Source organism: Oncorhynchus masou, chromosome 32 (genome assembly GCF_036934945.1).
Source record: "Oncorhynchus masou masou isolate Uvic2021 chromosome 32, UVic_Omas_1.1, whole genome shotgun sequence".
Taxonomy (NCBI): Eukaryota; Metazoa; Chordata; class Actinopteri; order Salmoniformes; family Salmonidae; genus Oncorhynchus; species Oncorhynchus masou.
The window spans coordinates 47,522,342-47,539,998 of NC_088243.1; the positions used below are offsets into that span (position 1 = coordinate 47,522,342).

Below are 17,657 nucleotides of genomic sequence, written 5' to 3' on the forward strand. Positions count from 1 at the left end.
GTATATATTTTAATTTGACAATAACTCAACTTCATACAGTGGTTTCTCCTTTACAAGTTGCAGTGTACTGCGGCGCAGCTTGCATGGTGCCACAGAATTCTATGGCACGTTATTTAAGTGTAAACCGCTGGTACCATTACCCCTGGTGAAAATACTTGAAGCCCTTGTGAGTGAACAGCTAAAAGCGGTTTTATTTACTATCGGGCTTTAGGAAGAAGTATAGCACAATTACAGCAGTCATGAAGGTTTTAAGTGATATCACTGAAGCCCTTGTCAAAAAACAGCACTGTCTCACTTTTTATTGATCTCTAAGGCGTTTGATACAGTTGATCATGCTATACTAAGGCAGAGATTGTCGAGTGTAGGTCTTTCAGAGCATGCAGTTGCATGGTTTGCTAACTATCTGATAGAACTCAGTACACTCAATTTGATGGGCTTATGTCTGTTAAATTGTCTGTCTTTAATGGTGTGCCCCAAGGCTCTGTACTTGGTGCTCTCTTATTCACTATTTATATAAATGATTTAGACAAAAATGTCCAAAATGCGCCACTTCATTTTTATGCTGATGATACTGTTATTTACTGTTGTACCTCGTCTCTTGCAAAAGCCTTCCAGAACTTGCAAACCGCTTTTTATACTGTTCAACATACTTCGTGCCAATTGAAGCTTATCCTCAATACTGACTGAACTAATGGTGTTTTCTAAAGCAAGAAATATACCTCTGAACCTTTCACCTATTACTACCTGTCAGGGCAAGGAGATTGAGGTTGTAACCTCATATAAATATCTTGGAATTTTAATTGATGACGGCCTCTCTTTTAAATAGCATATTCAACAACTTACAAAAAATTGAAGCTGACATTTAGATTTTATTTTAGGAATAAGGCCTGTTTTTCTTTTGAAGCCAGAAGGAGGATAGTATCAGCTACGTTTGTGCCTTTACTAGATAGACTATGGGGATAGATCTCAGTGTTTGAGATCAATTGACACCCTTTACCATGGCACTTTGAGATTTATTTTAAACTGCAAAACCCTTACGCACCACTGCACTTTGTATCCCAGGGTTGGCTGGCCTTCTCTCGTCAGTCGTATGCTCAGGCACCGGTGTACTTTTATTTACAAAGCCGTTTTGGGTTTACTACCTTTCTATTTGGGCATTTTTATTGTTCAGAAATGTGGTGGGTACTCTCTTCGTTCGCTGGACTTTATCCTGCTAACTGTTCCAAATGTCTGAACTGAATTTGGTAAAAGGGATTTTATGAACTCTGCGCCATTGTCTTGGAATGCCTTACAAAATACTTTTAAACTGGAAGAACTTGTCCCGATTGGTATTTTTAAATCACTGATGAATGATCTTGAGACTGATTCCCTGACCTGTCAATGTTTTTAATTTGCTGTTTTTGATTTTGTTATACTCTTGTGAATTCTATGGTTATTACTAGATTACTTGTAGTTGTTCATGTTGGTTGTCTGTAATTTTTGTAATGACTTGGTGCTTCCTATCTTGGCCAGGACGCTCTTGAAAAAGAGATTTAAAATCTCAATGATCCCTTCCTGGTAAATATAGGTTAAATAAAATAAATAAAATAATTAGTGCTAGTTTACCACCAGAGGGCATCTTTGAGAAGCATTTGAAAGCCTTAAATAATGGCTGTACTAGAGAATGCTGGCACGCGGGAAACTGGTGTTCAATTAAAAATAAGAATTTGTTCTTAACTTCTTGAAACTCCCCATCCCGGATCCGGGTTTGTGACTAAAGCCTCAGGCTCATTAGCATAACGCAACGTTAACGATTTCTGAAAATCGCAAATAAAATGAAAATAATGCGTCTGCTCTCAAGCTTAGCCTTTTCTTAACAACACTGTCATCTCAGATTTTCAAAATATGCTTTTGAACCATAGAAATTGACTAATTTGTGTAAGAGTATGCAAAGCTAGCATAGCATTTTGAGTAGCATTTAGCACGCAACATTTTCACAAAAACCAGATAACCAAATAAATAAAATCATTTACCTTTGAAGAGCTTCTGATGTTTTCAATGAGGAGACTCTCAGTTACATACCAAATGCGCAGTTTTTCCTGAAAGCGTCTGTGTGTAGGAGAAATCGTTCCGTTTTCTACATTGCGTCTGGCTACCGAAACGACCCGAAAATTCAGTCACCTACAACGTAAAACTTTTTCCGGATTAACTACATAATATCGACCGAAACATGGCAAACGTTGTTTGGAATCAATCCTCAAGGTGTTTTTTCACATATCTCTTCATTGATATGCAGTTCGTGGAAGCTTGCTTTCCTCTCTGTATCGCATGGAAAAATACTGGCAGCTGAGTTTTGCGCACCAATTTCGGCGCAGGACACCGGGCGGACACCTGGTAAATGTGGTCTCTTATGGTCAATCTTCCAATGATCTGCCTACAAATACGTCACAATGCTGCAGACACCTTGGGGAAACGACAGAAAGGGCAGGCTCATTCCTCTCGCATTCACAGCCATATAAGGAGACAATGGAAAACAGAGCCTCAAAAATCCTTGTCATTTCCTGGATGCCATCTCATCTTGGTTTTGCCTGAAGCTCACGTTCTAGGGCACGCACAGAGAATATCTTGGTATCTTGGTATTCTGTTTTCTTTCGAATGGTATCAATTATATGCATAGTCAAGCATCTTTTTGTGACAAAATATCTTGTTTAAAACGGGAACGTTTTTCATCCAAAAATGAAATAGCGCCCCCATAGATGTAAGAGGTTAACTGATTCCATATATGTTATTTCATTGTTGTGATGTCTTCACTATTATTCTGCAATGTAAAAACAAAGAGAAAAACCCAGGAATGAGTAGATGTGTCCAAACTTTTGACTATTACCTGCTTAATTAACGTGATCAATATTACTTTTGGATAGAATGGAAAATATGGTACTGTACAGCGTGACGGTCGGGAGTACAGTACTGGGCTATTTTGCTAAAGAATCCCTGTGTCGAGTGGGCAGGGCTCGCGGGAGACCGGGGGTCAATTCCCCGACAGGGAGGAAGGAGTAAGCCGTCCTTGTAAATAAGAATTTGTTCTTAACTGACTTGCCTAGAGCATAACATTTCTACACCCTAATTGTATGATTGTAGTCCAACCAATACGCAAATGTAGATTCAGTGAAAATAAAAATCTAATTTATTTATCAAGACCAGTCCCCATGCTTGTCTCAGACCAGCGCAAAATGGTGCTAAAATAGTTGTAGGCTATTACTTCAAATCCTATTGCTTCTAACCTCAATATGCTCTTTAAATAAATAAGCGCTACACCACTTTTAACAGCACATTCACTCAACACTAGTGAGACTCATGTCATCTACGGTGTGCCTACAGTATATCGATAAATCTGACGTGACTCTCCCCCAATAATTATATATAGAGGATTGGAGGATATTTCTGTAATTCAGTGATATTTATTCCCATATTAATTCGGTATGGATCCATAACTAAATAAACATCTGCATTTTATCATTATTTTATTAATGAAAGCATAAATATTTGTTATTTAGAATTATTTATGTTTCTAAAGGGAGAAAAACCTACAGTCATCTCATGGGTCTCCCAGTCGAGGCCAGCACCGGTATTGAACCAGCATCTTTAGCAACACAGCTTGTAATGCTATGTAGTGTCTTGGACCGTTGCACCACTCAGGCGCTGTACAACGTGACCGGTCGGAAGTGGCCTACACTACTACAGTAAGAGCAAAATAATCCTAACAAAATAAAAGAATAACAACCTTAGTGTAAAAACAGTTTTAGCAAGTAATACTGAATTTGTGCACAATTATCAGTTTCTATTTAGGTTTGTCGCCCAGTCATTGTCAGTGAGAGACACAGTAGGACTCAAAAGCATCAGTGCTCTAACTCCCCCTTGCGCAGATCTGGAGCAATGAAATGGTGACACAGGGTACAGTACTAAACCACAAATTATCTCTAAGTCCCACGGCGCAAGCTCACAACTTTTAAAGGAGGAACCACTGTAGTATACGTAGTATTAGACAAATCAGTGTTGTAGTGGGTGTGGCCAACGACGCCATCTCCGACCCTTTAGAGGCCCTTCTCTTAGCCGCAGAGACATCTTTGCAGTTTAAAAGCCAATTCCCTACAATTCTACACATTTTGCCATGGGGCTGAGTGTAAATGTGCAGTTTAAAGCACATTTCCAGAAATTCTAAACATTTTGCCATGGCTTATGCCGTGTTCTTATGCTATCTGAGTGACTCAAACATTGTAACAAAATCAATGGAGGCCCCATGCCATGCCTTTTCTTTAATTTTAGATTCTCCCTGACTGTCTAGTTTTTATTTTGGTGATAGTTCTCAAAGATAATATTTTTTACAATATATACAATACTGTTCAAAAGTTTGGGGTCACTTAGAAATGTCCTTGTTTTTGAAACAAAGCACAACAACCTCAACCAAATGTTTTGCCCCATTGGAAAATATAAATGGACTGTTTGAAAATATGAAGAAAAAAATATGTACAAAAAAGAATACATAGTTATTTATTTATTTTGGCGTAGAGCAGGTCAGCCACCACGGGGAGACTCGTCGAGGCCTGGTGGCAGATGGAGTCTACATCACGAGGTGATGGGCCCCTCTGCTGGACGTGCCAGGTCTCTTAAAACTCGTTTTTCAACCTCTCCACAAATTTCTTGTTAACAAACTATAGATTTGGCAAGTCGGTTAGGACTATCTACTTTGTGCATGACACAAGTAAATTTTCCAACAATTTTTTAAAGACAGAATATTTCACTTTTGCATTGCATCACAATTCCAGTGGCTCAGAAGTTTACACTAAGTTGACTGTGCCTTTGGGAGAGGGGGCAGTATTTATCACGTCCGGATGAAGAGCGTGCCCAGAGTAAACTGCCTGCTACTCAGTTTCTAAACCTGTTTGAATGATGTGTGTGAGTATAACAGAACTCATATGGCAGGTGAAAACCTGAGAAAAATCCAACCAGGAAGTGGGAAATCGGAGGTTTGTAGTTTTTGTAAGTGATTGCCTATCCAATATTCAGTGTAAATGCAGTCAGATTGCACTTCCTATTGCTTCCACTAGATGTCAACAAGTCTTTAGAATGTTGTTTCAGGCCTCTACTATGAAAGGGCAGCGAATAAGAGCTGTTTGAACCAGGGGTCTGGCTTAAAGAGCGCAAGCTCCGTTCCCTTTCATTTCTAATGACAAAGTAATTGTCCGGTTGAAACATGATTGAAGATTTATGTTAAAAACATCCTAAAGATTGATTATATACATCATTTGACATGTTTCTACGAAGTGTCATAGAAATGTTTTGACTTTTCGCCTGAACTAAGTGCCTGTGCCTTGTGCATTTGGATTACTGGACTAAACGCGCAAACAAAAAGGAGGTATTTGGACATAAAGATGAACTTTATCGAACAAAACTAACATTTATTGTCTAACATGGAGACCTGGGAGTGCCATCAGATGAAAATCAAAGGTAAGTGATTAACTTTAACGCTAGATCTGATTTTTGTGACACCTCTCCTTGGTTGGAAAATGGCTGTATGGTTTTCTGTGGCTAGGCGCTGACCTAACATAGTCGCAAAGTCTGCTTTCGCCGTAAAGTTTTGGAAACTTTAGAGTGTTTTCTATCCAAATCTACTAATTATATGCATATTCTAGCTTACATTTACATTTACATTTAAGTCATTTGGCAGACGCTCTTATCCAGAGCGACTTACAAATTGGTGAATTCACCTTATGACATCCAGTGGAACAGCCACTTTACAATAGTGCATCTAAATCATTTAAGGGGGGGTGAGAAGGATTACTTTATCCTATCCTAGGTATTCCTTAAAGAGGTGGGGTTTCAGGTGTCTCCGGAAGGTGGTGATTGACTCCGCTGTCCTGGCGTCGTGAGGGAGTTTGTTCCACCATTGGGGGGCCAGAGCAGCGAACAGTTTTGACTGGGCTGAGCGGGAACTGTACTTCCTCAGTGGTAGGGAGGCGAGCAGGCCAGAGGTGGATGAACGCAGTGCCCTTGTTTGGGTGTAGGGCCTGATCAGAGCCTGGAGGTACTGCAGGCAGTTTACTCTGGGCACCTTATTCATCCAAGCTACTCAATACTGACCCCCGTTCCCAAAGAAGTTAACAGAAGCACTTATTTAGAGCGACTTAATCAGTGTTTTCAACTAAGGTTGATAAGACAACCACCTATCAAAGCCATTGCAATTAAAACCTTACTTGCCGCAGTCAGTGGTAGTAAGAAAAGGCAAGTGCAAGTAAGTGATGGTGGCATCATGGCTCTTTTCTCATCCACCCAGGTTCTTCTGTGATTCAGATGTCACAGTTAGTTAGAGCATGGTGCTTGCAACTCCGGGGCTACATTCACCAGAGCACAATGTTGTGGGATGTTCAGAAATAACTATATTGTGTAGTACGAAGCTGCCTGGCATTGTAGTAGAATAAGGAATCTCATCTGCTCTATTCGTGTCATTTCATATTGCCTTGGTTGTAGGTTTCACTTATTGTGTGCACACGTACAGTCTACTGAATACATTTATTAATTGCAAGCAGACCTGGGTTTAAATATTAATCGAAATTGTTAATATATATTTTTAGCATTTGTTGTACCCTGTCTTGAGTGGCAGATGGGCGGGGTTTTCATTTTTGTGACTTTTTTATTACTTCCATTTTGCCAGACATCCTCTGTCAAGCTCAGATTAAGTATTTGAATTGATTTGAATTACTATTTGAACCCAGGGTGTATTCATTAATGCACACAGTTGCGAACCATAACAAAACGGAGCATATCTCATTAGACAAGTTCAGGTTAGTCTCTCCCCGTTTCGGCCATTTGCTTTAATTTGGTTCGTAGTGAATACACCCCAGGTCTCATTGCAAGTGACAGGATGAAAAGTGTCTTTCTGTTTTTGCTCTCGTTCCCTCCAGAGTTCTCCTTCTTTGACCCCGAGGAGGCCCAGTGCAGGGAGGTGCTGTTTGAGTCCAGCACCACGGTACCGGAGCTGTTTGCCGTACTCAGGCAGTGGGTGCCCCAGGTCCAGAAGAATATCAGCCTGATCGGCAATGAGGTGACCCTTATTCCTCCATTACACCTAGTTTGTGTCCCAAATATCACTGTCTTCCCTATTTAGTGCCCTCGGGGCTCTGGTCAGAAGTAGTGCAGTATATCAAGGGCATAGTGTGCCATTTGGGACATATACTTAATATCTCTCCAGGTTAGTTCATTAAGATAACCCATTTGTTCAACCTCCTGGGGTTGTCGACAAAGAGACAACACAAAGGACATTGTCAATGACGACACTAATGCCTGATTCACACTATGGAGCTGACCCATAGTGTGCTGGCATCAATATTCTCTTTTCCCATTGTCCATGCGTAACTAGGCCAAGCCAGTACGTCTCGTTTTGGCTTTGCTCGATTTGGGTCTATAGGTTGAATCCGGCATCAGTCAGCCACAATCAGACATATTTTTTACACAAAAATGTTCATTTGTATGATAAAATAACTATTCAGTGTAGCTAGTCACCTGTGGAAAACATTTAAATACTGCAACATACTATACAGTACAGTGAGCTCTGATCTTGAAATCAAACGTAATCTCTCTCTTCCCCATGTCTAGTGCTCAGTGTTGTGCCAGATTTCCCCCCCCCCATTTTTTAAATTACTTTCTCTAGATAGTGTGGCAACTGGATAATTGGCCCCCTGAGAAAGGGAATAACTCTGCCTCTGTCCTTAGGGAAATTTAGCATTCAGGCAGGTGGACATTTCTTTATGAATTCCAAAGCTTACAACTTGCTTTAGTGATAGCAAAAAAAAAAAAAGACCCTCCTCACAAATGACTTCCCACAACAAAAGTGATAGCCACCTTTGTTTGGGTTTCCAGCTTCTGAAGTTAGTATCGGTTCAGTGCCACAAAATCCCTTGGTCCCAGACATTTCTAGGTTTTCATGGCTATTATTCGATCTGTGTTGCACATAGCTAACTGACTATTTAGACATAGCAGTGATGCTTATCTTTGCACCACTGTTAGATCCTAAAGAGAGGCTGTGGTGTGAATGACCGAGATGGCTTGACCGACATGAGCCTCCTGCACTACTGCTGCAAGGCGGGGGCACCCGGCATAGGTGAGTAGAGGGTAGTGTATATATGTGTGTGCATGCATGTGATTGAGTGTCTTGTTTGTCTGTCTGTCTCTCTGTCTATGAGAAATACTGTTTGAAAGGCTTAAAGTCTGCCCTGACATTGTGTACTGTAGTGTTCAGCCTTTTACCGACCGACTGTCCGTCCATCCGTCTGTCTGAAATATTGTTTGAAGGCTTAAAGTCTGCCCTGACATTGTGTACTGTAGTGTTCTGGCAGCCATTGACCATCTCTCTCTCTCTCTCTCGCTGTCTCTCTGTCTGTGAGAAATATTGTTTGAAGGCTTAAAGTCTGCCCTGACATTGTGTACTGTATTGTTCTGGCAGCCATTGACCATCTGTCTCTCTCTCTCTCTCACTGTCTCTCTGTCTGTGAGAAATATTGCTTGAAGGCTTAAAGTCTGCCCTGACATTGTGTACTGTAGTGTTCTGGCAGCCATTGACCGTCTGTCTGTCCCCTTAGGTGACGCAGACATGGCGGCCAGCTTCGCCCAGCAACTCCTGTCCCTGGGGGCAGAGCCTGGTCTGCGGTCGCGGTGGACCAACATGAGTGCCCTGCACTACGCCGCCTACTTCGATGTGCCCCAGCTCATCCGGGTGGTTCTGCACGCCTCCCAGCCCGGGGGTGAGGAAAGTGGAGATGGGGGAGAGAGGGGAGTAGGTGGTGGGGGGGATAAAAACCGCACACCTGTTTAGGCGAGGTGCTAACTAGCGGAGTAGAACACATGAAAAAGAAAAGGAGAGCTGCACACTCTCGGAGCTCAGACAAATCATTTTATAACCAATGTTTCAACAGACTGTCTGTTAAGGTATAATGACAAACACTGAGCTCCTAGAGTGTACGACTCTTACATTCTTTTTCAAATATACTGAATAAACAGACACAAACAGTAAATAGACCACACTTACTGTTGTCTGTTCAAATAAAGAATAACTAAATACAATTTGCTGACTTTCAGCATGTCACACCTCTCTCTCTCCTTAAACTTTTTGTCTTATTGTGATGATGAAGCATTCAGATATAAAGCACATTTCTGCAAAAGCAGACAATAAAGTGTTATTTAATCTAATTTGATTGGATCTATGAACTTGTTTCAGAGGTAGACACCACCTGCAGTGACTTTGACTTCGGCACGGCCCTGCACATTGCCGCCTCCAACCTGTGCTCCTCTGCAGTCAAGTGTCTGCTAGAACTGGGAGCTAACCCCACCTTCAGGGTATGTTCCCCAAATTGCCCTTCCCCTTGCATAAACACTTAGGGCTGATTTCCCAGACACGTTCAACAGAGAACCTAAATTGCTCTGTGCTGTACATTTGCCTGGGAAATGTGGTGTTAATGGGTACCTTTTGCTTCCTGTAACATAATTCAACTCAGCTGGTACCACCTACCTAACTAGCTTAGAGGCTGTTCAGCAGCAAACACAACTCAAGACCACTTTACTACCATTTTACCATAAACACAGTGCTGGCTTGATTTATAGGAGTGGGTTTTATTTAAATACACACTCACACGCAAACACACATACTACACATGCCTTCTCATTCATATAGAAAGTCTGCATTTCTACGCATGGATGTTCTCCATTCCACTCATGTATAGTCATAGTAAATGAATATACACACCACACACAGTCACACATACCGTCACACCTCCTTTCCACTCATTCCCCTCTCTCTCGAAATTATACCACTCAGGAATGTGCAATCCTTGTGACACAAAGACCCCGTCGAGCAGATATGTGTTTCTTCGCCACTGAAGGTGTCACACATCCCTCCTATGCCCGACTCTCGCTTCTTCGCTTTACCTTCCCCAACTCTCTCATTCAGTTCTCTCCCGCAGGTTTTTCCTGCAAATTAACAGCACTAATTTATCTCCGAAACCAATTTTACACCCCCTCGGTGCGAGTGGAGAGGAACGCAACACCAGATGAATTTTCATTGTTGATATTATTTACCCTGGCTAAAAAGCCCGCTGTGTCTCGAACAACCTGTGACTTCTGTTTAAGCGTTTAAGGCCCAGAGGGGGGACAAGTAAAGAGTCTCTGTGGCTCAGTCTTTAGCTATCGAGAAATGTTCCTTGGACATTTTGGTTGGTTCTAAGGTAGAGGTAACGGTGCGAGGGAATGTTCAAGGCAAATATGTTTGCGGAAACATTTTGTCAAGGTCAAATGAAAACGATTGATTGATTGGTTGATTGCACTCTTTCAGATGCCCAGCCCATACCCCGATGACACTACTTGTATAGTATAAATAATAATAGACTTGTTCTATATAGCACTTTTCATTACAAGTAGAATCTAAGTAATTTTGATCTGGCAGTTCTTCGGTGATGGCCTTCCACAGCTTTAGAAGGTAGGCAGTTCGAAAAGGTAGTATCTTTAGCGGAGGGAGCATTTATGGAACAGCCACACTGGGAGGTAGAAACATCTGACAAACAGGCCACAGAGTTCTTCATCGGGTACCTTGTCGTCTTCGATGTTCGCAGTCCCTCTTCTGTAGGTAGGCTGGATCGTCCACTACTGAAATGCTGCACCCACCTGGGTGATGCTTCGACGACTGAAAAGCATAAGTAAGACCATCGCACCTCAGCAGTAATCTGGAAAAGCCCCCCTATGAGGCAAGCTTCTGCATCCCCTCACACCGCAGTCCACTTCCCTATGGGAACCAGGGCAGGTGGCCAAAAAACTGATGCTGTTAATCTGGTGTTGCATAATTGAAATCATATTAGCTAGCTATATTAGCTTGCCAAGCCGAAACAAAACAGACTTGCCATAATCAGTCCTGCAATTCCGTGGATCACAACCAGGTATTACAGTTCATCTCTCAACAACTTATCAAAAAACAAAAAAAGTGAATAAAAAAAATGCAGTAGAAAACACTTTGATTGCAGAGATGCAGGCAGAGGATATACGTTCTCGCCCCCTCCCACTCTACTGTCATGCCCCTATAAATCTTATTTGAAGAAAAGCTCCTGTGTTAGTCCTCCATACTGCCATCCCCTCTGTTTGATTCAGTAAGGCTTGTGACTCACCACAGCACATTGTTATTCAGCGAGATCTGCGAGAGGGGATGGGAATTCATTCATGTTGTGAAAGGCACAGGCTTGGCAATTTTGAAGTTCGTAATCATCTCTCCGAGCCCGATCACAATCTGTCAATTACAAAGATAGAGTTCATCAAGAAGTGTAGCTTCATGTGTATACTTCCAATAGCATACTCGAAGAGGATGACAATGATTGTTAACTGTACGTTGTAGTTCTGCCTATTTTTGGGGGGCAGGGAGCGTGGAGCTTATCCTTCTTCTGTAGTTTCACGTTTTTTAAAAATATAAATCTATATAAATCGATCAAGTCAAGCAGAACAAAAGCAAACGAGAAATGGAAATAAGAAGAACACAAGAAAGTAAGTAAGCTCTATACATTGTCAGTTCCATGTTCAGTGCCAATACCATGTTAATAATGTGCAGGAATACTGGAGTGATAGAGGTAGAAATGTATAGGGGTGACTCGGCATCAGGATGTATGACAGAGTAGCAGGAGCGTATGCCAGTGTGTGTTGATGTGTGTTGGGTCAGTATGAATTTGTGTGTGTGTGTGAGCAAATGAAGTGTTGGTGTGTGTTGGAGTGTCAGTGTTTGGGAGTGAGTGTGTCGAGTGTGCATAGAGTCAGTGTTCATAGAGAGTGCAAAAATATAAACAAACTAAAAGGGTCAATGCAGACAGTCCATGTAGCCATTTTGGTAGATATTTAGCTTATGGCTTGAGGGTAGAAGCTGTTCAGGATCCTGTTGGTGTCAGACTTGTTGCTCCAGTACTGCTTGCTCTGTGGAAGCAGAGAGAACAGTCTATGGGTTCAAGGCCTTCCTTTCACACCGCCTGATATGGAGGTCCTGGATGGCGGGGAGCTCAGCTCCAGTAATGTACTGGGCTGTCCGCACCACCCTCTGTAAACACCATGCATTTGAGGGCGGTACAGTTGCCATACCAAGCAGTGATGCAGCCAGTCAAGATACTCTCAGTGGTGCAGCTATAGAACTTTTTAAGGATTTGAGGGCCCATGTCAAATCTTTTCAACCTCTTGAGGGGGAAGAGGCACTGTCGCGTCTTCTTTATGACTGATTGCGTGTGTATGGACCATTTTAAGTCCTTAGTGATTTGGACACAGGAACTTGAATGTCTCGACCCGCTCCATTGCAGATCTGTCGATGAAGATGATCGTGAATATGCCTGCCAGCTGTTCTGCACATGCTCTGAGAATGAGCCCTGCTATACTTTCTGGCCCTGCTGCCATACGCCTGTTAACCTCATTAAAAACCTTACTCACGTCGACCTCGCAGAGCTAGATCACCCAGTCCCCTGGGTCAGCCGTTGCCCTTGTGCATGGCTCAAGAGTTTTGCATTTTTTAAAGCATGCATTGAGTTCATCTGGTAGAAAGGCATCAATGGACAGATTACGGCTGGGTCTTCTTTTCTAATCTGTAATGCACTGTAGCCCCTGCCACATGCGTCAGGCGTCAAAGCCTGTGTAATAGGATTCAACCTTGTTCCTAGATTGTCCTTTTGCTTGTTTGATGGCTCTGCAGAGGGCGTAGCAGGACTTCTCGTACTTGTTTGTGTCCTCAGCCGTAGCCTCTGTTTGCTGCGCTAGCCCTGTGTGCGGTAGCCTAACCTTTATTTTAGCGCCAACCTCAGTGTTAATCTGGGGCTTTTGATTGGGGGAACAAGTTTTTGTGTATCACATTTACCATTTGGCCTCAGTTGACGCAGTACACTAAACAGGCATTCGTTTGGAAAACCAATGTCTTCAATGTGCTTTGAATTTCCCCTCTCATCTTAGACAAAGTGCTTTCTCATATAGGCTCACTCTGAGGCTTTTTGTCTCTGTAGCACTGCAAAGTGTATGCTGAGGGCTTTGCTTCAGTGGCTCCCTGATTTAACTCTGACATTTACTTTGAATAGAGACTTGCACCAGGTGAAATTGACAATGCGCCCCCATCCAGTGTTGTCCATATTTGCATTCAAATGGATTTGCCTCTATCATTTTGCCCCTTCTGCATCATTGGATATGTTTTATTTCATCACATGAGGGCAGCAGAGTGCTGGCGTATCTGTGAATCGATTCTGCTCCTTACACAACTAGAGTTTCTAGGAGAAAACTGATGTTTGATTTGGCACAGTGTACTGGCTATACTTTTCAACCTCTCTCGAAAACAAGACTTGGTCTCCAAGGAGTACAAAATCCAAGACTATGACAGTGCTAGAGGGCATAAACATTAATCGCTAGCTTAATACGTAAGCATGAAAGGGAAGCAGGGCAAAAATACATTGCTGCCTTTCTTTATTCCTAATTGCCCTAGCTGTTACTAAGTCTATGAGCTGTCAAGAAACGTACTGTTGATATAAGTTGAACATTTTGCCTGCTCCTTTTTCTCTTGCATTTTTTGAAGGAGAATGCATTGTACTTTTAGTCAGACAACAAGGAAAGGGTTAAGGTGAAGGAGCAGGTAAAGACATAGGACAGGATGTGGTTTGAACTCCTATTACTGGGGATAATGTGTAGTCCGGAGTCAGACAGAAGTGGTAGCACTGCTATCTGCTCTGTTTTTTGGTGTAATGACCTTTGGCTATTTCCACCCGTTTCTAATTTCTATGTTGGTTGTTTTTTCAAGGAGTTTTTTTATATCTCGGTCATTGGCACAAATCACCAGCCAGTCGAGATCTGATGCGATGCAGATTTCACAAAGTGTAGATACTTTTGTACCGGTTTCCTCCAGCATCTTCACAAGGTCCTTTGCTGTTGTTCTGGGATTGATTTAAACTTTTCGCACCAAAGTACGTTCATCTCTAGGAGACAGAGCGCGTCTCCTTCCTAAGCGGTATGACGGCTGCGTGGTCCCATGGTGTTTATACTTGCATACTATTGTTTGTACAGATGAACGTGGTACCTTCAGGTGTTTGGAAATTGTTCCCAAGGTTGATCCAGACTTGTGGAGGTCTATCATTTTTTTCTGAGGTTTTTGCTGATTTCTTTTGATATTTCCCATGATTTCAAGCAAAGAGGCACTGAGTTTGAAGGTAGGCCTTGAAATACATCCACAGATACACCTCCAATTCATGCACAAAGTAGATGTCCTAACAGACTTACCAAAACTATAGTTAAACATGAAATTTGTGGAGTGGTTGAAAAACAAGTTTTAATGACTCCAACCTAAGTGTCTGTAAACTTCCGACTTCAACTGTATGTTACGATGGAAAGCAACATGGTTGCTACTGTGTGCGTGTTTATCTCTCTGAGCTATTTAGTGCAGACTAGCATTAGCTAGCCAGCTTTCGACTGAAACTGTTCCGTTGTTAGCACTAGCACAGGAACCATATCAGTCAGTGGCCGAAATTGCTATCTTGCTTCTTTGCCGAGCTACTCGCCATTACGAGAAAAAGCCTGTCCAAATTTATGTCCTGGCTCTGTTGGCTGCCTACTAGCTTCTCTGTCACATTTTAATAAAGGTTCAAGACGTGGTTTGATTTGCCTGCCCAACTTGCTATCTTGCTGCTATCTTCCACCGCAAGCCACATACCCTTACAACCCCTCGGCAAACTACTGCCCATGTCACAAAGAATCCCTTCTCCCAATTAGAGAAGCTGACCGTTTCGCCCTGACCGCCGCCCATGGCAACTGTTGCTGTCGGAAACGGATGCCAAGAGATAAACAAATTTTGTTTTGGTTGTTAGTCTTGTAACCAGACATGACATGTTAGGCAGCCACCCTCCAGGTGGTTTGAACATAACTTTAATGAAGGCTAACTTTGCAAAGTTCCATATTTGGTTGTGATTATACGTGAGCTTTATCTTCCCCGCGTCTCCTCTGAGCACTAAATGGAAAATGTCTCAACACGCTAATTGGTCCGTTGATTCTCCTTAACACCTGTCTGCAGTTAAAAGTGGCTACTGTAGGTAACTAGGTGCCCAGCTGGAAATGTAAAAGAGGAAATTACAGAAGAGCTGCACTGGCAAGGTCAAGGTTTTCCTAGGAATGAAAGTATGGAACTGCATTAAAGGTGGGAAGAAAATGACTAGCTGCCACACACCCACTGCCATTTAAATTAATTCCTGGTCATCTGAATTGCTGTTTTTAACACATCATAACTAGCCTTGCGTTAACACCCATGGCCTGACTTTAAACACATTCCAGCTCACACATACAGTTCCTTCGGAAAGTATTCACACCCATTGACTTTTTCCACGTTTTGTTGTTTCAAAGTGGGATTGAAATTAATTTAATTAGCTTTATTTGTCAACAATCTACACATAATACTCAGTCAGTGGAGGAAAAAAATATAACTAAGTATTCATCCCCCTGAGTCAATACATGTTAGAATCACCTTTGGCAGCGAAATGTTGAAAAGGTCAAGGGGTGTGAATACTTTCTGAAGGCACACACACACACACTCTTCTATCTCCAAAGACCTTAATGCACTAAGGATATGCTTTTGTACAACAACATGATAAATTACTGACATAACATTCATATCATATCGACAGACATTACACACATACGTCAATCAGCAGCGTGTCCATTAGCACAGTGTGAAAGGCAGGCTCTTGCAGAGAGCTCCTTTGACAATTCATAAAGAACCACTCGCCCCTCCAGAGGGGTGGGTGAGTGAGGTCCCAATTACTTCAGAAGCACCAATTCAAAGCCCTCCCTCGTCTATTATACCTCTGAAGCCATCTCTCCTCTGACACCTCAGTGCTCTGACTGTCTCTCTGACAGTTATGAGGATCTCTGAGGTTTAGCCATTTCACTGAACCCCCAGGGTGTGTGCCCGCGTCAATGTACTGCACATGAAACACTGATAGTTTGTATTTTCTTTGGTAATGGTGGTAATCAAGTCCAAACTTGAGCTTTCCAGACCTAAGTAGAACCACCAGTCTCATGAAGTGACATTGTTGTTAACTTTTTTTGAGGCTCATTTTTCCTCTATTACTACAGACAGCTGCTATTTTATAAATCAGCTGGGGATAAATCAGACTACTTCAGTATTGACTCTCTCTTCTATTCTTTTTTTAATTCTCTCCCTGTCTTTCTCCCTCTCTTTGTCCCCTAATTTATTTTCCTCTTCTTGCCTCATCTCTCTTCCCCCAGAACGAGAGGGGCCAGTGCCCGGCCGACGTGGTATCCGAGCCCTTGGACATGCTCTTGGAGATGGCGGACGCCGCCGCCCTGGCCAAGGAGCTGCGCAGCCTGCTGAGGGAGGCCCTTCCCCGGCCCTGTGCCCCCCTGACCCTCCCTGCCCAAGATCCATCAGGCCTCTCCAACAAGGCTCGGCTCCAGCTCATCACCATGGGCATCCAGCTGGGCGACCGCGTGGTCATCGCCGGTCAGAAGGTAAGCGGCCAGTTCCATAGCCATCAATGAAGGGTCTCAAATCCACAGACTGTCATTGGTTGATTGTCCATAACTGTTAGAGAAAAAAGGAGCCGTTTGCTTATTGGAGTGAATGATTAACAGCTCATCTGCCAAGACAATTACTTATTGTAACTCTTAACAATATAGCACTCTGTGAAAGATCATGACACCCTAGCCCCAGGAAAATGTCTATGACAACACCATCTTTGGCGGTCAAGTATGTTTTTCTTCTTCTTAAGACAAGGGAAGGAAAAGAAAGGGATGAAAAATAATATTAAAAGGTGAAACGGTGAATTTAAGGACTTGTAATCTGTGTTGTGTTCCTGCCTGAAGACACCCTCACTCCTACACGCACACACTCCAAACAGATTCTGAGTGCGCGCGTGTGCACACAGATAGACAGTCAGGGCCCCCTCAAAGAATAAGCTATTAATGAATTCCCGCGCCACACTGAGAGCGAGAACGCCGGGCGTTGAGTTCACACAGATTTGCTAATCATAACCCTATTTTCTCCCTGCTGCTCTGGCGAGCCAGGCACTTTGATCTCTATTTTCTTTTAATTCATTTTTGTCCCTTCTCCTCTACGTGTTTATAGTTTTGGACGCATCAAAACAAGCTTGAGTTGCCGCTGGTTTACCCTTACCTAAATGTGCAGCCGTGCTCTCCCAAGGATGGACAGATAGAGGATGAAACAACCATATTGAGAGAGTCCCCCCCACCCTATTTTTTTACTGACTGTTTATCTTTTGGAGTAGGGTCCTGTTTGTTGGCTCTAAAGCTGTTTAATGTGTGTGTGCATCTGTGTGTGTGTATTCAGGTGGGCACTCTACAGTTCTGCGGCAGCACCGAGTTCGCCGGCGGTCTTTGGGCCGGCGTGGAACTCGACCAAGCGGAGGGGAAGAATGACGGATCCGTCGCTGGAGTTCAGTACTTTTCCTGCCGCCTCAAACACGGTATGTCCGCTACAACCCTGACTGACAGTAATCCCTAAGCATTAATCAATCCAATCGCTGCGTATCACCATAGACTCAGTCGATATCCTCCATCCGAAGCTATTAGGACCTATCGAACGAGTTGGTTGCTCAATGGCGTCTCACTATGGC

The 17,657-nt window shown here is 42.8% G+C and overlaps 1 protein-coding gene across 6 annotated transcripts in view; it reads left to right on the forward strand.

Moving 5' to 3' along the window:
- Positions 1-17,657, forward strand: part of LOC135526148 (CAP-Gly domain-containing linker protein 4-like) — a 95,433-nt gene that overhangs the window by 13,954 nt on the left and 63,822 nt on the right. For all 6 annotated transcript variants that reach the window (XM_064954278.1, XM_064954277.1, XM_064954276.1 and 3 more), the window contains 6 exons: positions 6,939-7,078; positions 8,041-8,134; positions 8,613-8,774; positions 9,248-9,366; positions 16,291-16,533; positions 17,372-17,507. In XM_064954278.1, coding sequence (XP_064810350.1) covers positions 6,939-7,078; positions 8,041-8,134; positions 8,613-8,774; positions 9,248-9,366; positions 16,291-16,533; positions 17,372-17,507 — 894 coding nt within the window. The remainder of the gene's footprint in view (positions 1-6,938; positions 7,079-8,040; positions 8,135-8,612; positions 8,775-9,247; positions 9,367-16,290; positions 16,534-17,371; positions 17,508-17,657) is intronic.